Below are 21,422 nucleotides of genomic sequence, written 5' to 3'. Positions count from 1 at the left end.
AATGAGTTATTTCCGCCTATTCTAAAATGATGTGTTTGAATATTTCTGCACACTGGGGTCCCTAAACTGTATTCATATGTGATGATGTTAGTCCCCATAGTAGTCATTTCATTGTAGTGAGACTTTTTTTTAAAACTTGACCTCACTGTATAAAATGACCTTTGGTGACCTCTAGGATAATCACAGCCTCATGAAACTTTACAGCCACAAACTACAGACCTAGAGCATTCAGAGGATGGATGGCTTTCCTAGCTAGATGGACAATAAGGGGGTTTCTGAGCAGTTTACACAACAGAAGTGCTCGCCATCCAATTGTCGAAAAATGCAATTCTTGCAGAAATCTCCAAATGTCAAAAGTTTTTGATCCAAAATCAGAGCATGGCTTTTTCTATGGTGTTCCTCAAGGTCTTGGTGTCTTAATGTGGTATTGTGGAGGGATTATTGATCATTTTTATCAATTCTTGAGTGGTAAAAAATGGTTAGATTTAGCACCAAAGCTGTGTAACACATGGTATCAACCCAAAAATTGCTGCAACAACTTATGAGACATAAGTGAGCATGGGAATGGACATCATATACTGTACTTCTATCACAATGTTCTAAGCCATAATGCACTTTCACAATGAATTATAAATAATTAATTAATTTATCGTCTTAACATGTCACACATGCTAGTGATGGAAAAAGTTTCAATTTGTCACAGCAGCTTCCAGTTGTTACAGGAACATGTGACTTACTTTTGTTAGGTTAGCTGTTCTCAAGTCAATAGCAGGATAGTGACTAATTTCAGTCCATTGTTCTGGATATGTATGGGAGACAGCTGTTTGTTTTTGCAAGATTTTACTTCCTGCGCTAAAATGCAAGCTAATGAAATACTATGATGTGTCACTGTAGTACCAACAGTATTTAGTTTTGGACTCAAGTGACTTTTATCAGCATCTCAGTTAATTATTTTGGTCTGCCTATCTGAAAACTGGCACTTTGTTTAAAAAAAGCTACCCGAGAGACGGATATGCTATTACTATTTCAGCCAATTTAATCAATGTTTGCTCAAGAACTAGCCAACCATGTTGATGTAATTGAGAACAACCACTCTAGATAACTATCTTGTGTCATGAAGCAACAGCTTTTGGACTACACCACTGATGTTGAGATCTCAGATTAGCTTAATTTCAAAACAATAGTAACAGATTTGTTTAGAGAAAAGTACTCCTCTCTCTAGAGAATCATCACAGGCAATCACCGTCGTTTTTCTGCTCATCGTGTAACAGTGGAAGATGTTTGTTGAAATTCTCACAGAGTCTTAGCTGTGTTCTTCCTTAAAGTGGTTGTTTATGTAGTCAGATGTAAACTATTTCTGATGGGAAAAATTAATATCAGTTCTTTTGCTGATGCATTTTTAACCTTTAAAGGTTAAAATAAGGAGCTTTTGTAAACTATTGCATTTGTCACCTTTCCACTATGAAGCTACATCATGGTACATTTGATTCGGTCCAATTGATCTGTTAAACACATTTTATCAACAGGCTGAATTAAAGCAGAACTGGCTCATTCCCATCTACATATAGTCAGTACAGTTACACGCTTTGTGGTTGCCACAACTAGAGTAGTTGTGTATGATACAGCATATTAAGCAATAGCATTGGCAAATCCATTTTTGACTAGTGCGTCTTCTGTTGTTTATAATTCATTAACGCTGTCTAATACAAAATGTATAATACAAACCCCTCTAGTTAAATGAAAAAGTTTAGTAGCTGCTGTAGATAATTACAGTCAACGCAATGGTTCACATTACATGTATTATGAGGATACATTTGTTCCCATTTGGACCTGACTTCTTTTATCCCGACATTGTTTTTATTTTATGGGATGTATCTACTTCCTTCTTGTTACTCTTAAGATTACATCTATTTGCATTCAGACCATACTTTGTGGTTTTTAGCTGTCGGTCATCATATTTGTTTAACAGGAGCAGAAATTGCTTCTTCCACATGCAACTCTCAGCATCCACCAGTTAGCCAGAGGGGAATCAATACCAGTTTTCTTACAGGGCCTGGAGCAGCTCTACCCCCTTTTTTTTATTAAACATTCCTATTCATATTAAGAGGGAGCCCACCAGAACCATCAAAACATATAATTTAACAAATCGAATTTCAAAATTTAAACCATCATTCATACTTTTCTTCTCCATGTTTCCTCAGATCCAGACCATGGTGGAGAGCCTGAAGTTGTCCATTACTGATCAGCAGCTGCCCATGTTTATCCGCATTTTAGAGCTGATTATTGCCCTCTACTACGGGGAAATCGGAGGACACAAAGAGGGCGAGGGAGAAGAGGGCAGTGTTCATGTCAGGGAGGCTGGAGCAATTTTACCTGGTGAGTGAAGTCTTGTAGCAAGTGCATTGACAATTCTGTCAACCATTTGATTTTTTTTTGTCTGTTTTTGATTTATTATATTGTTAAAACTCTGGGTTGCTTTATCTGGAATGTTTTCAAAAGATCTCAGCCGAGTCTTCTTTCAGTAGGATCTGACACTTGATGACTAGTGGTTGCTAGAACTTGCCTATGTAAGCACATTAAGTAAGGTCAATTAGGCTATCATTTTGGCTCTTTATTTATTTGTTCACCTACAAGATAGTAGAATGACATCTTCTTTTTATGGCTGAAGGCCCTCCTTTTTGCTGATACTGCTGTGCTGCAGCTGTACAGTTCTACCCATGTAAGCAAAGGACGTACACAGCAAAACAAAAGCAAAAAAGTCACATTTTCCATCCGCCATTATTTTGTTTTTATCTAAATTAATTGAGGAATGATATATTGAGGTCTCGCAGCGATGTAGCATGTGTGTCAGTATAGTTCCTGTAGTAGTCATATTTCTCAGACAAAATGCGGTCGAAAGCTCTGAAGTGGTTAATGAGCCATCAGACCATGCACAAAGCTTTGAAGCTTTCCCTGAGACAGCGTTTTCATCTCATGACGCTCTGCATGTTGCCTTGTTCTGTCTGTTCAGGGGCTATGTCTGTCCATGTGCTGCTGTTGTTCCTAAACGGGACATTTAACATCACTTTGACCATGGTGTGCGCTCCTCCTGCTTTTTCCACAAACAAAAGCTGGAGCGTGTAACTCAACACAGACCGTCGTCGTCAGGCCTGATCCCCTCCATGTGGATAGAGGCAGGAGAGAGGAGGATGACGGGAAGACACGAGGATGAATCAAACACAGGCCCCGTCTCTGTCTTTCTGATTGGAGCGCCGTACGAACACTCCCGACATCCAGGGGGCTGAGCAAAACACACACATGCAGTCAGTTTCTTGCATACCACATACAGACACACACAATCTCACACTTTGAATAGCTGCAACCAACCCCTTAAAAAAACACCACCTTATTCCCAAAACACCCTTCTCATCTCTCCCCAATTGCTCATCCTCATCTTGGAAAAATAGAACAGGATGAATTCCCAGGTCCCGCTGGGCTAAATCAGCCTCTGTAGCACCGGGAGCAAATTCTGGTGCAGGGGAAGTGGTGGGCAGAAGGGGGAAGCAGGCAGCCCAACACAATACAGCCCATTCGCTCACTCCCTCAAACTTGCTCCCTGCCTGTTGGCCTGGAACTTTTACTGCTAGTTGGCGCAGCTTCCAGTTCAGTGTCCAATGCCAGATGTAAGAGTCGGTGTCATGCTACTGCTATGCGGAGCCTCTGAGAATGAATTAGTATCCCATCACAAAAATATACAAGAGGGGACCAGCTCTTGGAACCTGAGCGCCCCCAGATCTTGTTATGCTGGAAGTAATCGACAGAGTGAAGAAGCTGAAGGGGGGTGGGGGGGGGGCAGTTGTGTGTGTATATGTACTGTAGTAGGTGGGTGTGTGTTTGTTGGGAGGTGTTTGGGCTTCTGCAGGAACATATGGTTTCAGTGTATTCATTACAGATTTAAGGAAAAAAAATATTCTTTTAATAAGCTCAAATTATGTTTTATTTGTAAAAAAAGAAAATAATGTATTTTTCTTAACCAGTACAGACAGCCTTTACCATTGATAGGATCTGATTTCTACAACATTCATGTATGTTGACGCTCATAGTGACTGACTTGGCTCACATGCATATTTATTTTTAGGGGGTTGCAGTTTGTAGGAAACAATCATTGTCACATGATTGCGGGAACATGATCCCAGTATTGTACATAGTACTTCATCACATTCATTTGATTTCCCATAGGCTGCTTGCGGTGAGTCTTTGCTGTGTAATCTGGCTCCAGTGCCCTCTGTGCATGTGTTTCTTTTTTTCACTCTTGCTTACTCTTAAATATTAATTTTTCCCCCATGTGAAGGTGTTTTTCTTTTTGCCAATTAACAAAGCGGAAAAAGCCTCGTAATGCGTTTATGTGCCTCATGATTCACCGCGGCTGCATGTTGTTTGTTTGATTCTTTCTCTTTTAGGTAAGAGCCAATGGCTCATTAATGAATAGCCCTAATAGGTGAACGGCGCGGGATACTTGTGTGTCACTAACCAAAGCAACCCTCTCAGTCAGGATTAGACAGCTAGTTTTCCTACTGTCTGAAATTCGACGAAGTCTGTGAAATGCTGTAAAAAATGTCAGCGGTTGGAAACATAGATGACTAACATGCTTGAATGGACCAGCTGGTCACGGCACCCAAAGCTGTACGGTTTCAGCAAGTATGTGAAGAATTATGAACCGAGGACTGTGGCTGCTGAAGTGTGGCAGGGTGTATGTGTGTGTGTGTGTGCCTCTCTGTATAGCATGTGTATGAATGCCTGGAGTTGTTGTGTGTTTGTCCAATGCCGTATGTTTTGAGTATTTAGTGTTTGCTTTGTAGGAGAGCCTCAGCGTCCTTTGAGGCCTATCGAATGTAATGGACCATCACACGCGTATCAGACAGAGCCCACAGGCTATCTGCCCATTATAAACCTCATGTGGCTCCCTCATGCAAGCCCAGTGAAGTGACAGGGCCTCTTTTTAATCATCTTTTTTAATATTGGTGTGAGGACGTGGAGGCCATTGAGTGTAGAAGTCTATGGACATGAAACAGCTTTTTGTCTTGAAGAGCTTTTTATATTCTCCTGCCATGACCGCTAAAATACAGTTTGATGTTAATGTCACGCTGGTAGTGTTAAATTGAAACAGTATGCAACAGACATGTTTGATATGTGTTCCAGTGCCAGTGCACCGAAGTGTGAATGCACTGTATTACCTGTGAGGAAGTGATGGAACAGTCAGATCTGATAGACGTGATAATCTGTGACTGGAAAAAATGAAATGAGTGTGTGTGTGTGTGTGTGTGTGTGTGTGTGTGTGTGTGTGTGTGTGTGTGTGTGTCTGAGCAGATGCATAAGCCGACAAGCAGAGTAGTGGTCAGGTAACCAGTCCACCTCTCCCTCTATAAACATGGAGGGACATCTACTGGCCTGTGAGGGCACTGCCTTCTCTCACTCTCACTGTCTCAATGTCACTCAGCTGTTCACTCACTTACACACCCACTCCTAGCCACCACTCGCTAACTTAGACATCCACCGCTGCCTAGAGGCGTTGGACTCATGGAAACCAACCATGACCCTGACACATCCTATTACACAGTGCTTCTGAGCTCTGATTGTGCATGCTCATGTGGTGCCACGCTGATATTGTGAGCTGTCCACGTAAAAAGAACCAGTCAGGCTTTGATTGCTCTCATGGCGAACCTGTGTGTCATAGTGCTGCACTCCACAGCAGCATACGTTTTGGCCAACCCACATCAGTCTCTGGGAATTTTTCACTCACTCCTCTGGATTAATACTTCAAAGTCTCCTTAAGCCGGTCTGTTTTGATCACTTGATTGGTAATTGTGCTTGTATTTTGATTGCCTTGCAATTCAAACGTAGACTTCGTCAGGCTGGGACGTGAAGCGAAAAGAGCTTAACTTGTTGAACTGACACCTCAAAGGCTTCCACGGAGTGAAAACAAAAAGGAAAGAAAAAAAAGAGAAATGAGAGATAAAATCCAACAGGGAGATTGAGGGGAGGGAGAGAGAGATAAAAAGCCATAACATGGGATTTCCAACTGCCAATTCGCAAAGTGAAAGATTTAATTAAAATATGTCATAATTTTCACCGCCTTAGCCGTTGGGATTCCTAAGCTGTGACCTCACGGACAATATTGTTTTCTCACAGAGGACGTGAGGCCGCGAGGAACGGGATTACACATTCTTGTGTATTGACATCAGCTTCCTCTCTCCCGACGTGTATGGAAACAGACGCGATGGGACGCGTCCAGAGGTCGGCGTCGGGGACCTGGGCGGTGCGCTGTGGTTTAGGGAACCTGTGAGCCCCCAAATAGTTTGCTGTGAAACAGAGAAGCTAAAGATAATAGTGAATGGGCTTCACCACACTTCTGCTTCTCTTTTCTTATGCACATCACCAACAAGGACTGGCCTTTTGGCAGTCTTTAGCTTCTATTTATCTTCTTTTTTTCCAGGCTATGTCTCATATTTAGACCTCTGCCCATTGGTATGTCCGGGCAGTCCTACCTCCACTCAGCCTCAATCTGTTTTCTCCCACCACTTTCTTTCACATTACCCTTTTCACCCCGGTGTGAGGCCTGTGCCTTACAGTAGCCAGCAATCCCCTTGTGCTCTGTCTAGGTGTCGACTCACAGTCACAGTCGACCCTTCCTAGCCTTCACCTGCGCTAGCCAAGCTCGGATTGTGCTGATGGGCCCATAGCTAGTCAGCCTCCCTCTTGGCCTCCATTTCAGTCCGTTGGCTTCTAAACAAGTATGTGACCCAACCCCCCGTTGCATGCTAGCCAGTGCTGTTGGGTCCAGCTCAGACAGCCCTGACCTCAGCGATCCACTGGCCCAGTCAAGGCTCTCTTCTGTCAGGATGCTGGCTGACACACTGTGCCCTCTGGCCCTCCATTGGAACGGGCTTCCTCTCTCCAGTTCATGCAGCACACACCTGGATGCTGGAGCATTGGCAGCAACTACTGTAAAACTGCCTTGGTCTGTACTGTTTTTCTGTGTTCAGTTGACAGCTGAAACATCTTGCTTGTATTAAACTACCCTGAAGGCATGGACAAATTAATCTAGTGTGCCGCATTGGGCACACACACACTTCCATTATCAACAGTTTTCTATCTATTTGACCAATTTGCTCTCAGAATCTGCCTCTTAATTGATTTATTTGTTGGAGTAATAAGATAATCATGCTTGTTTTTAGTAAGTCTACTTTGTGTGAACCAGATCTTTGTAGGTTTGGAAGTGTGAATTGTAACTGAATATTTATCTGAAGCATCTTAAACAGGTAGACCTGCAGACACTAACCCAGACTTTTTCCTATCACTATTTAAAGTAGAGTAAAATCATCTGCTCATCTTTGCATTATAATTAATTCAGATTTGTTTTCCCCTTCAGGGATGGATGTGGATATGGAAAACCAGGGGACTAGCCAGTACTCCAGCCCAGACCTCTACATGCAGCCTGGGATTCCTGAAGAGGGAGACCAGGGTTGGGTGTCCTGGGCTTGGTCCTTTGTGCCAGCCATCGTAGGAGAGGAGGAATATGAGGAAGGCCTCTACCAGCAGAGAGAGATAGGAGGCATACCCAGCAACCCACAACAACACACGCCCAAAGACCCCATTGTTGCCATAGGCTTCTACTGCACTAAAGCTTCTGTCACCTTCAAGGTAAATCAGCTGTTTAAAAAAAAAAGTGGACAAATATGTTTGTTTTATGCAAATGTATGTATATATGTATTATTGGAAATCAATTAACAACACAAAACAATGACATATATTGTCCAGAAACCCTCACAGGTACTGCATTTAGCATAAAACAATATGCCCAAATCATAACATGGCAAACTGCAGCCCAACAGGCAACAACAGCTGTCAGTGTGTCAGTGTGCTGACTTGACTATGACTTGGACCGAACTGCATGTGATTATCATAAAGTGGGCATGTCTGTAAAGGGGAGACTCGTGGGTACCCATAGAACCCATTTTCATTCACATATCTTGAGCTGAGAGGTTAAGGGACCCCTTTGAAAATGGCTGTGACAGATTTTCCTAGCGAGGGGCTATTATGACATGGTTGGTATCAATGGATAACTTAGGTTTTTCTAGTTTCATATGATGCCAGTATCTTCACTCTACCTTTAGAACTGAGCCCACTACCACCTAAAAATCGCAAGTTGCATTAAAGAAATTAGTGGCATTAAAACAAATTTGTGTTGACGCGTTATTATTGCGTTAACTTTGACAGCCCTACAATATCAAAATGAAAAAGTCAAACATGGGTAAGTGAAGTATTTTAGTATTCTGCATCACACTGACAGTAAATAAATGCGGTATGACTGTGATTTAGGGTTAAGATGTGCTTTTGAAATAATAAAATCTATTTTAAACAAATACATACAGTGGCAACAAAAATACGTTTTCATGTCCAAAAAACCCCCACAAGAGTGTGGATACAGTAGATGGTGAAGATAAAAATGTAAATGTCTTTTAATGTGTGCATTACACAAAAGCTAGAACCAATTTGTGTAGGGGGGGCTGTCGTGGTAAGTCAGGAAATTCTTGGGGAAATTCTGCAGATAATGATATTTAATGTTGATATAGAATTTCCTGATTTAAGATAGCGTTATGTTAACAATTACAATTTTCTTTCCCTTGCTACCATTACTGTTTATTCACTGCCCACCCCATCCCTGCAGCTTATATTTTGTGGTGCTTTTCAGTTGATCTTCAGGAAGTTACAATCCTCTTTGTCTCTGTGTGTGGTATAGGGGAGGGCAGTGTAACCGCTAACTGGCGTCTCGGGTCACGTTAATGTTTTAAACATCATACGTGGTATGAAGACTATTCAGAAATGGATCCCAAACTTTAATCCTGCCTGCTCACTCAGAATAGTTGGAATTCATCTGCGTTTCCCCTCAGGTTCAGGCACTTCAGATCACATTACTGCTCGTGTGTGTGTGTGTGTGTGTGTGTGTACTTGACAGCGTGTGTGATCAGTGAAGGGGAGGTATGTCTCAGGCCAAACAGACCATGGTGCTTTTCTAATAATGTTTAAATTGTTCCTGTATTGTTTGAGTTCTTTTAATCAATTAATTGCCTCTCGTCTGGAGTAATTGCAGACAGCTGAAAGGATCGTTTTTTAAACGTTCTCGTCTCTTTCCTACAAGGAAGTATTTAGTTTGAGGGAGTTTCATGTCTTTGAACAGCCACTGCCTGAACCTGAGTTTGACATGGACGTGAAATCAGAGAGGTATTTTTAGATTGCTGACCCATTACTCCCCAGGTCTGTTTGATCAGTATAATTTAATGACTTTAACACACATAATGCATAGTTCGGCACTTACCATTTGTTCCCTTCTTTCACATTTTGCACACCTGCCAAAGTCTCATTGCACGCCAGACGTCATGCCATTCTTTTGTTTTGGTATTTTCATTTATTTCAAGAAGTATTCCCTAAGTCTTTTTCAACTTTTCCACCGTGTTACATTTCAGAGAAATGGACATAAAGACAAAGTGCCCCAATATTCACATCCAACATTATGACATTTCCAAGATGCCTCATAAAGAATAATTTGATTGGCTCTGGACTCCCGAAGCCTTTACATAGGCCAAAGTATAATAAAGGAGAGGTAGCATGGACGGTAGTGGCAGCAGTATTTCTGTGTATTACTTAGGGGTGCAAGAAAATATCGATACACATGAGTATCGCGATATTACGTCTTGTGATACTATATTGATTCTCCAAACCAATGTACTGATTTTTAATTAACCTCTTAAAAATTCGACGGCCCGCTTGGGCCCGGCCACTATTCGATCTTTCGGATGTTGTAGCGGGTTTGGTTTTAAAGATGGATTGAAGATACTGGTATCATATGAAACTAGACAAGAAAACCAAAGGTATCCATTGGTACCAACCATGTCTTACTAGTGTGTCGGGAAGGAGGTTAAATAATGCGCCAAAGTTACACTAAATTTTGGAGAGGAAAAACTGGCATGGCCATTTTCAAATGGGTCCCTTGACCTCGGACCTCAAGATATATGAATGAAAATGGGTTCTATGGATACCCACAAGTCTCCCCTTTACAGACCTGCCCACTTTATGATGCACTTTCACATGCAGTTTTTGCATGCAGTACAAATGTGTTATTTTAGCCTATTCTAAAATGGTGTATTTCTGGTTAGTTCTTTATACTATGACAGTTTTCCTAAAATTAGATTAAAAAATGCATACAGTATCTCAGTATATTGCAATATATTGAATCGTTGCCCCTGTATCATGATACGTATCATATAGCCAGATTATTGCCAACACACAGCCCTAGTATTACTGGCTGTATTAAGCATTTTTGTTGGTGCTCCAATGCTGTGCTGCTTCTCTGTTCTGTCTGCTGTGTTGTTCCCGGTCTAGGTACTGTCAGAAATGCCCCACCAATCTAGCCCGGGCAATGCCAAATTGGCCATATTCTTATTGGATCATCATGTTTGTGTCCGTGTGATCGGCAGCTCTTCAGCGTCAGTGCTACTCTGCACTGAAATTGTCAGACAGAGCAGTCCTTTAGTCAGATAATTTAACATCCTTGCTCACCGCTGCTCCCGGGGACCTGCGGGTTGGGGTGGAGCGGTCCCTGCACGTGATTAAACCATCAAGAATCGAAAGAGGGGAAGGGAGCGAGGGTGAGAGAGCCTGCTCCATCAGTAGGGATAATAAGGCACAGCTGCTCCTTGCTCTGCACCTGCTTCCTGTGTTAAAAGTTGAATGGGGTTAGGGCCTGCATGCACCGCTCTGCTCTACACCCACATTTTATAGACTGGCCAAAACTCAAAAACATCAGAGCTCTGTACCCCACTCACTTCAATCAACAAGACGCACCCTCTCCACACTATCTCTACATACAGAATAAATGCTTTAATGAACAATCCCTCTTCTTTTATCAATTTACCTGATCACTCGACGAACTTGTGCATTATCAGTTTACCCCTCGGTATCCCGAGTGCTTTAGTCATGTTCTAATTGTCATCCCCAATAAAGCCAGAGCGGGCCTCCCCTATAATCACAGAGGAGCGACTGTCATGTGGTTTGATGAATGTCTTTGGCCCGGGTCCAAACTTGGAAGAGAAAACAGCCAAAAAGTCCCAAGGCTGGCATCCAGTCTCTGATCTAAGAAAATGTCATCTGTCCTTGTTTGGATGTTATTGTTTCTGGTTTTAAGCATTATTTTGCGGGGCCTCGTTGCCCTTCACATCCAAGGACTTGCATAGCGTTTGTTTATTTTTCAAATCATGTATCTGTTTCAGCAGTGAATTGTGGGTACACACGCACGCACTCTCAATGAGACATATGCTTTCCAGTTTTTAGTGTTGAATTTTTTGTGAGGTCCGTATTATTGCCGTAACCGTCACTTATTCTGTCAAACAAAGCTTTACATTCCCTTGTCGTCTCCCAGTATTTTGAGGTGGCAAAATCTCCTCCATGTTGAACCACTTTTCATTTGAATACTGCAATTTTAAGACTTGTTTAAGCGTTTTTTTTTAAATACCAAATCTACTTTTTGGATGTCACAAAGCCTTAATAGTAACACAGAATTAAACCTGTTGTAAAGGCTTTTGCTTTGATGTATTTTTTGTGACTCCTCCTTGAAGTATTTCACTCATAGAAATAGAGTAATATTTTTTTTCGCAGATTAATTAAAAATTGTGAAAATTTTATGCTTTTCTTGTTTTACCCGTCAACTCAAAGGTAAAAATAGCTTTGACTGCTAAATAATGTATTTATTTGGTCCATTTTTGACCTTTCTTAACAATATTAAATGGTTTCTGTCTTTTGTCCCAGCTAACGGAGACCCAGTCAGAGAGCAGCTACTACAGTCCTCAGAAGGTCAAGTCCAGAGAGGTCCTAAGCCTGGAGCAAGAGGGAATCACTATTGAAGTAAGATGCTACAGCTTCATTCTTACCCTGACGCCTAAAGAAATAGGTTGATTGTAATTACAGTCTTTTGCTGATTTATTCACAATGCAATTTGTAATCGATAAATTATCTACATTCCATATAATAAACAGAGAATAGCTACATTATACAATGACAGCTTTCTTTTGTTTAACAAACCAACCAAACAACCCCGAGTCTAGTCCAGATGTCAAAAATAGAAAAAAAGAGAAATTAAATGTGTTACTGTTACATTTATTGTTTCTGAGGCAAATGTGAAAATGTTTTCTGATATAGATTTTCAATCATATTGTCCATATCTGCATTGTAACTAATATTAATGATGAGGAATATTAAAACTCAACGAAAGCGACTGATTTTTCTGGTGATATCTGCCCTTTACAAGCGTTGTTACCCATCATGGCCAGACCATTGGACAGACAAAAAAAGATCCCTGTCCTTCCCTTTTGATCCTCCACTGTTAGTATTAGCGTCTCCTCATTCACTGTTGGACAGAGGTTCCTCTTAATTCCCTCCCTAAGTACATTTATAAAGCCTCTCCAGGTCACTAATCCGTGGCCTGTTGTGAACACAGTGGAATCCGTATGTGAGCAGGGCCCAAGTCTGATCATTTCCGCATTTCCCCCTCGGCGTAGCAAATATTTTAAAACCTTTTTCTCTGATTACCTGGTTGGAGTAGGAAGGGAGTTTTCTGCTCCTAAGCTTTCTACCAGATGTGAGAATTCTGAGAGATTTCCAATTCCAATTTCTGTAATTTATGCTTTCGCTGGAAGAGAGAGAGAGAAAGAGAGAGAGAGAGAGAGAGAGAGAGCAGTCTGAACTGGGACCAAAAGCGAGAGCGTTGAAAGGCAAAGGGATGGCTAGTAAAACAGGGAAAACTAGGCCTTGTAATTATTGTGTGGTGAAACGTAAAGTTTTATTGGATTGCTGTGTTTAGTTGTCTGCTGGGTGAGGCAAAGGCACGGTGAGTGAGAGACAACCACACCTTAGTGGTTACAGGGGCTGCTGGACTGCTACCACACACCACTGTGACCCCCTGCTCTTTTCATCACAATGAAATGAGCCCACAACCTCAACAGCACCACAAACCAACTAAGCCTCAAACCGGTCATGGTGGAGAAACTTGTTTGGTGATAAGTTCACACTGAAATTGAGTCTCGGACTGTCATTAATTTCAGATTTAATGTTTTATTGCGATGTAAAAAGGTAATTCAGTCAAATTAATTTCAGTGAGTTATTGCACTGTTATAGCTTTACTGGGCTTCTGTTGACTGATTTAAGACATTTTTCATCCTGGGTGTTCTCTTTGGAGAGCAAAGGATTATATATATATATATATTCATTATTAGTATAATTATATTAATATTCATTTAATGAATGTTTTTTATAACTCTACTGGATTTTGTATTCCTTATTTTCTTCACTAGAGGAAAAAGGGCTCCAGAGTTTATTCAGTTTCCACATTGTTCTTCATGTAGGGGTGAATAAATCTGGAGAATAATAAATGTTTAAAAGTCTCTTCCTCCGTTTTTCATTCCAGGTGCTGATGATGGGGGAGCCCTTCTTCGATTGTCAGATTGGCTTTGTGGGTTGCCGGGCACTCTGCCTGAAAGGCATCATGGGAGTACGGGATTTTGAAGAAAACATGAACCGACGTGAAGAGGTAAAAGACGGCCTAAAAACCTCAAGGAAAAATGAAAAAAAGTGGAAAACTTGAGTGAGAAGGATAAAGAAAGAGAGTTTAAAAGCCCAGAACAGAGATCACTTTCACCTAAACCGTCTCCGCAGCCTCTATTGCTCCCGAGAGCTTTCAGAAGGAGGTAGAGATGTGGTCTGGTTTGTTTATGGAGGAGTGAAAACCAGCTGCCTTTTTGTAATTCACCATAATGTTCTGTGTTTGCCACATACATCACTGTGTCAGCAGCAGTCTCACCATCCACTCATGTGCAGTGCAATGCTTTTGGGCTCAGTTTGAAATCAATGTGTTTAAACAACAGTTTTTTACAGTGTGTGTAATTATTTATATTAAATAGTTTGAAATACTTCTGGATGTTCTTTTATGTATTATGGGCTGGATTGTGTTTTTGTGAAATAATCTTAAATATTCGTCACATTCTCTGTGCATCATCTCCACATTACATCTCTTTTCTTTTCTCTCTGTCTGTGCAGGATGCAGTGTTCTTCAGCTGTGGGGACAGCCTAAGCAGTAAAGGAATGACCTACCTTACCAACTCTCTCTTTGACTACCGCAGTCCAGAGAACAACGGAGTCAGGGCGGAGTTCATCCTGGATGCCGTCAATCACAAGGTCAGAAGCATCTACCTCAGAGCAGCTACATCAGTAAAATGTCCACACTCATGGACTCACAGACTTTGAGGCGCATTCATGCAAAGTCCGTGAGGGTTTAGGCTTGTCCCACTGTCAAATCAAGTCCTTGAGGGCTCTCTTGCAGACATTTTGAGCCCTTTATGAACTCTTTCCGTAAGTCCGCATTTCTGCAGACTTTGCCTGAGTGAATTACCCACAATTCATTGCGTTGTGACGTTGTTTGTCTCTACGTGTCAACCCTGTGATAGTCTGGCGACCTGTCCAGGGTGTACCCCGCCTTCGCCCAATGTCAGCTGGGATCGGCTCCAGCACCCCCGCGACCCTTAACGGGATAAGCGGTTGCAGATGATGGATGGATCCCTGAGGGTTAAGGGCTTAAGGCCTTAGGGCGGAATTGGGATTGGGCCACACTTTGCTGATAGTGAATCCAACCAATATTACCGGTTGTTTGTGACATATACAGTATATTCACAATCAAGCTTTTATTTAAGAAGACTAACAACTAAGCCTTCAAAGGACATCAACAGAACTAATAGCAGATGGCAAAATTTAAGCAGTCAGTTCCAAACCTGGCCAACAACCAACTCAACATGCACCTCACAGCTGGGCCGACAGCTCAAGTAACAATACACAAAAAATGCATTAAACATAATGAACTCACTGATGCTGTTTACTTGACCTGCACCTGCCATTGACACAGTCCTCACTAAACAAAACATCTGTAGCGCTGAGGTCGTCAAGCTGTTCACAAGATGTAAAGACATTTTTATTAAGACATACATTTCTTTATTTTCAGAAATAATAAATAAAACCAGACTCTGATTCTGAAATAAAAAGGGTTCACTGAGGCCAGTCACTGCCAAAATAGAGAGCAAAAGATGTTTCCTAACACATATTAGTGTGGGTATCGCTAATGCAAGCACACTGATGCACACTTTGCTAATACAGTACTTTACTTACGTTTCATCTGGAAAAGCTGCAATGTCAGCTATTATCATATTTAGAGGCACTACGTTAATACAATGTTTTTTTCTTTTTAAGTCTCAGTAATTCGTCTTCTAAATATATCATTCTTCTTTAAATCACTGCCACTGAGATCACTCCTGTCAGTAGTAGAGGAATGTTCCCCGCTATCTAAGCAGTAGTGTTAAAGCCATTATTCCTGATAACTCTCAGCTCCCCTCATCAGCCATCACAGCTCCAGTGTTGACTCTGCTCAGAAATGTTCATGACCCTCAATGAAGCAATTGTTTGGACATCCATCCATCCATCTCGCCGTACTTGAAAGTCTAAGAGTCAAAGGTTTTGGTGTTAATTCATTAGCGGTTTTGAAACCAGCCAATGGCTTTGATCCAAAAGCATGCCAGAGCCATTAGAGGTGCCCTAATAAATATTACTCATTAACCTGCCTGGCTGATAAGGCTCTATAGAAATCTCTGTTTAGAGAACTAGTGAGTAAGTCTGGGGCGGGGGGTGTTAAATGTGTGTGCGAGAAGGGCCTCTTGCTCACTCACTCATTCTCTCTGTTTACCAGTGGTTTGATGTGCAGTAGAAATATAACTCTCAAATATTGTCTAGGACAGGGTCAATAGCTCTTAACCTGCAGACTAATAAATGATGACGAGTTATGGTACAACAATACACCCAGGTAGATCAAAAATGAGATACAAATCCACCGTTCTTTTACCTATATTTAGGTTTTATTTGTTAATAATGATCGTAAATGAATAAATGGGGGTGGCAGAGTGCTTCAGTTGTTAGTGTTACCTTTATTTAAATCTGGCTTGGTGGAGTTTGTATGTTCTTTCTGTGTCGGTTGCACTTTCCTCTGGCTGCTCTGTTGTACACCCACAGTCCAAAGACATGCAGGTTTAGGTCAAATGGAAACTCTAAATTGCCCAATGGTATGAATGTGAGTATGTTTAGCCCTATAATAAACTGGTGACCTGTCCAGGGTTTACCCTGCCTCTTCCCTAATAATCATCAAATTTTTTTTTTCCAAATGTGTACATATTGCTCACAAGTACTTTCTACATTACATTTGTGCTTTTACAAGCTGTATCTTGCTATCTTAGTACATATTTCCAAATAACATTTCACAATTTCATATCGAAACCATCAGCCATAATCCCAGTCAGACAGTTTTGATTTGTCTATCTTTTAGTAGATAAGGTACGTATTTCCAGTGGCATACATCCAAGTGCCAATTGAATGAGGAAACTTTCACTTCCTTTTATCAATAGCTTATTACTCAATAAAAAACAGACTTGATATGTAATAAATTACTGCCCTATTCACCAGTATGATGAAGTATTTTTCTCTCTATCAGAATTTTTGAGTAAAAAAAACTGATTGAAGAAATTTGTTAGTTATAATTTCATCCCAGATTAGAGACACGTTTGATTCTTCCTGCCATGATCAAGTATCTCCTTTCATTTCAAGTCTGTAAATAGTTCCAAATATTAGTGGTATTGTTGGCAAGTAAAAAAAAAAAGCAGATCAACCCCTCAATTACTTTTTGTTTTATCTCTGATTTGACCCCCTTTGCCGTATCCACCGTGACCCCAGTCACTGCCACTCTTAAATGCTATCAGCTTGTTTGCTCCCTTACTGCCATGTTTACCTAACTCTCCTTTTGTTTGACAGGAGACCTATACGGAGATAGCAGGCATGCAGCGCTTTGGTGCTTTCTACATGGATTATCTCTACACAATGGAGAACAGCAGTGGCAAAGGTATTGTCTAATTCATTCCTCCTCACAGAGCTTGTTCGCTCACCTTGCCACCTCTTCTCTCTTTTTCTTTATGTCTGTCGTGTTCTCCTTTTCTCTGCCTTGTTCTCTCTTTCTTCCTATCCGTCTTGTAGTCTGTCTTTCCTTCTCTTCTCTTCTCTTCTCTTCTCTTCTCTTCTCTTCTCTTCTCTTCTCTTCTCTTCTCTTCTCTTCTCTTCTCTTCTCTTCTCTTCTCTTCTCTTCTCTTTCACTCCTCTCTGTCAAACAAGCCCACTGGAGACTTGAAGAAAGAGTTTGTCTTGTTTGAGTCACAGCCACCTGGTCCTTGACCCTTCCTGTCCTCACTCTCACCCCAAACTTACCTGGAGGGCAACTGTCAGAAGTGTTTAGTCTGCGCTGACACGTATTTGAGTTTCTTTCTCCCCGCTGCTTGTTGAAACACTGTTTCTCCACCCCCCTCCTTGTCTCTTTACCTGTAAGCTCTTGAGAAAGTGAATAGGCTTCTCTTGGCTAATTAGGTGTCACTCTTCCTGGCAGAAGCCTTAAGACGGGCAGGATTTCTCATTCCTCAGCTGCAGCGCTCAAGAATGTTTATTCAGGTCCGAAAGATCTGAAGTTCCCATTAAGAGATAAAGCGTTCTCCCTTCAATTTGAAATGTTATACTTGGCCCACAAATGTCTCCGTTCTTTAGTGTGTGATTGTTGAGCATTTTGTTTCATTGCTGCTTGGAAGCTGTATATGACACCTGACTGACATTCACAAGCTCTAAGGTACCTCCCCCTCCAAGAAAACAAAAAAGCTCAGCGATTTAAAAAAATAATCAGATTAAAGCTAGATGAAGTGCAACCCCTTTCTGTGTCTAATGTTAAAAATATACTAGGATAGCTTTATGGTCCATGTGTCACTGAATGCTATGCAAATATGGTGATCATGCTTCACGGAGCGGAAACGGACAGTTACAGTGATGATTAACTTAGGCCGAAATATTTGATGCTATAGTGCACAGTTGCATTTTTTTGAATCAACACAAGAAACAAAGATCTTGTTGAACCAATTCAATGACTTGAACAGATCAGCTGATGTATTAGGAGTCAGTATTAGTGTCACCTATGTTGTTTGACTTGCCTCCCTCTTTTCCTCTTTCTGACTAGGCTATTGTTTCCTCCTGCTGTCAGCTACAGATAATAATCTAAATTAAAAAAAAACATTGATACTGTCATCCTGAGCTGTCAGAGTCCTTTTCTGACAGCAGGATAAGTGTCAGTCTCTTTTCCTGCGGGACGGCTGTGGTTACCCGTGCCAATTGGAATGCTTCTCTTCTGTCAGTGTTTCAATTCTTCTCGGACGCGGACCAGATCCAGTGTCAACCAAACAAATTAGTTTCCATTGCCATGGGACTAACATAAACTCTGAGTCAACCGAAATACTAACCGACCCAGGTCACGTTCACCATTGACTTCACATTAGAGTAACGCTGCAGATTAAAACCTTTTTTTTTTTTTTTTTAAATCTTGGGAAATGGAGACACTTTTAAATCGCCTAAATCCCGGCTAATTTCAGCCTCCTCGTCATTCCACTGACCGTTCTAACTGCAGCCATATGGTCGATATTAGGCCTAATCCATCGCAGCCAAATCTCACTGGAGAAGGGAAGGGGAAGTGGCATTGCCCATTGCCCTTTATAAATCCCCAGAATTCAGAGGGAGTTCCACCCCATCCCCCCGACCCTTTCAGCATAAAAAAAAGTTAAATTCATAGTGTTGGCTCTCTGAGCTGTAAGAATGTTCAGTGCAGTGGTGGAATGTGTAATGGGAATAAAGAAAGTTGTGACCCTTTGTCCTCTTCCTCCCTCACTGCCATTCATCCACCCCCTTCTTTTATTTTTAATTTCTGCCTTTTTTATTGCCGGGGAGCTGAGTCTTTTAAGTGGACCTCTGGAACAGGGGCCTGTGATGAATGAAGGGACAGCTGTGTGAGAGAAGTGGACATTTGGAATATTCATCATTCCAGCGGGTCACGGCTGTGTGAGCTGCTCCCTGCTGCCGCATTACACCACTGCCATCTATGTCGTGTTTTTGCTCAATAGATGAAGAGATTTTTATATTAAGAGATAATTAAATTAATTTGTATGCGGAAAAAATGTTGCTGCCCTAAGTGTTTATGTTAAAAACAAACAGCTCTGTACATTAAATACATAAGGTGACATGTCTACTGTACTTACACTGGGGGAAAATATGGTGGAAAAATTTGTTAAATCTGCTTACTGACTGACAAGTCAAGTTTGTAATAGCACATACTATATAAAGTATATTAGGGCTGTCAATCGATTAAACTATTTAATCTCGATTAATTGCATGATTGTCCATAGTTAATCGCAAATGAATCGCACATTTTTTATCAGTTCAAAATGTACCTTAAAAGGAGATTTGTCAAGTATTTAATACGCTTATCAACATGGGAGTGGACAAATATGCTTGATTTATACAAATGTATGTATATATTTATTACTGAAAATTAATTAAGAACACAAAATAATGACAAATATTGTCCAGAAACCCTCACAGGTACTGCATTTAGCATGAAAAAAATTTGCTCAAATCACAAGATGGCAAACTCAACAGCTATCAGTGTGCTGACTTGACTATAACTTGCCCAAAACAGCATGTGATTATCATAAAGTAGGCATGTCTGTAAAGGGGAGACTCGTGGGTACCCATAGAAGCCATTTTCATTCACATATCTTGAGGTCAGAGGTCAAGGAACCCCTTTGAAACGGCCATGCCAGTTTTTCCTCGCCAAAATTTAGCTTAAGTTTGGAGTGTTATTTAGCCTCATTTGCGACAAGCTTGTATGACTTGGTTGGTACCAATGGATTCCTTAGATCTTCTAGTTTCATATGATGCCCGCTACAACCTAAAAATCGTAAGTTGCGTTAACAAAATTTGTGGCGTTGAAACAAATGTTGTTATCGCGTTAACTTTGTCAGCCCTACTATATATATATATTTTAAATGTGTTATGCCTGTTTGTTTCTGTTTATAGACTCTCAGGACTTCTCTGTGGTGAGTACGGAGGAGGTTGTGCCCGCTGTTCAAGAGACATCCATCAAGAAGCTGGTGGTTGGACCTCTGGACGTCAGGCTGAACAGCAGCGCTGTCCACCGCATCCTCAAGATGGTCACCTGTGCCATGGACCACGAGTACGAACCCTACTGCAAACCACAGCTAGGTCGGACATCTCACGCTAACAGTTGCTCCATCTGTTCTACTAGGCTGAATATAACAGCTAATAGTTCACTGTACTCCCTCCACTTGTTTCAACACCGTCTCTTATCTTCTGTATTCTCTTCTACTATATTCTATTCTGCCAATGATCAGAAACCGCAACAGTTTGCACTTTACAGTATCCTCATCACATTGTTATTTCCTTGCACAACCCATCTTTCAACACACAGCTGTACATGAAAGTAGTGACCTTTTAGACCACATGAGGGAGGCTAAGCCAAACACCTTTGTTAGTGATCGTCCCTGCACAGCTATTGATGAGCTCATCCCTGGGATGTTGTGAAAGAACATGGAATGTGTGTCTGTGTGTAATATCTGTAGCAATAACTCTCATTTTTGCGAAACGATAACATCCGTAGGTTTCGGCTGTTTCAGCATCTGCGATAGATAATAGATGATGGGGTAATTACTACAGAGCTTTTGACTAAAGCCGGGTAGGTCAGTGTGTTCCTTCCTGTTTCTATATGTGTCTGGAGAAGGGTCAGTATAGTTGGACCCCCCGGGGGGATTGAGAAATTGAGAGTAGATAAAAGAGGAAGCATTTTTCACCAAGGTAGCTATTACAGATGGTGATAAAATAATACATGCCTCATGTATTTTCCTAAATCAAGTTCTCCTCTCCTCTAGTCTCCCCTCCTCAGCCTTGGCTTCATGAGGGCAGTGTTTTTTGTGCTTGCCAGGAGAGAAGTAGAGGTCAGGAGGTCAAAGACATGACTATCTCTCTACTCATCCTGTCCTCTTCTTCTCTGCTCCTCCTCATACACTCCTTGCCAAGAGCTGAGGAAGATTCACTTTCCTCCCCAAAACTATCTGTGTATGAAGGCCAAATTGGCTGCTGTCTGCGTATTTTATAAGGTCTTGCCCTATTTAGACCAGGAGGTTCCAACTTGCAAATTACTTACAGTGTGAATGTTTTTTTATATACAGTATTGCCGAAAAACAATATAAGGAACAAAGTAACAAGACGTTTAGAGCTGCATCTGTCAAGTTGGATAGGAAAATACAGGGCGTGACAGTAATAGTTTGTGTGTGCCAGTGTGTGTTTGTTGGTATGCACACTTGTTCTTCCGAACTAATGTGGCATCCACAGCAGTACATTGCTTAGCTTCTGTGCTGGTCCTTACT

At 41.3% G+C, this 21,422-nt stretch overlaps 1 protein-coding gene across 5 annotated transcripts in view; it reads left to right on the top strand.

Moving 5' to 3' along the window:
* Positions 1-21,422, top strand: part of vps13b (vacuolar protein sorting 13 homolog B) — a 394,723-nt gene that overhangs the window by 37,227 nt on the left and 336,074 nt on the right. For all 5 annotated transcript variants that reach the window (XM_074654548.1, XM_074654549.1, XM_074654551.1 and 2 more), the window contains exons 7-13: positions 2,202-2,376; positions 7,409-7,680; positions 11,842-11,937; positions 13,496-13,618; positions 14,125-14,262; positions 16,930-17,017; positions 20,056-20,241. In XM_074654548.1, the coding sequence (XP_074510649.1) occupies positions 2,202-2,376; positions 7,409-7,680; positions 11,842-11,937; positions 13,496-13,618; positions 14,125-14,262; positions 16,930-17,017; positions 20,056-20,241 (1,078 nt within the window). The remainder of the gene's footprint in view (positions 1-2,201; positions 2,377-7,408; positions 7,681-11,841; positions 11,938-13,495; positions 13,619-14,124; positions 14,263-16,929; positions 17,018-20,055; positions 20,242-21,422) is intronic.

This window comes from Sebastes fasciatus, chromosome 12 (genome assembly GCF_043250625.1).
Source record: "Sebastes fasciatus isolate fSebFas1 chromosome 12, fSebFas1.pri, whole genome shotgun sequence".
In the NCBI taxonomy this organism is placed as follows: Eukaryota; Metazoa; Chordata; class Actinopteri; order Perciformes; family Sebastidae; genus Sebastes; species Sebastes fasciatus.
The sequence above is the reverse complement of the archived record's forward strand: the minus strand, read 5'-3'. Positions and strand labels throughout refer to the sequence as shown.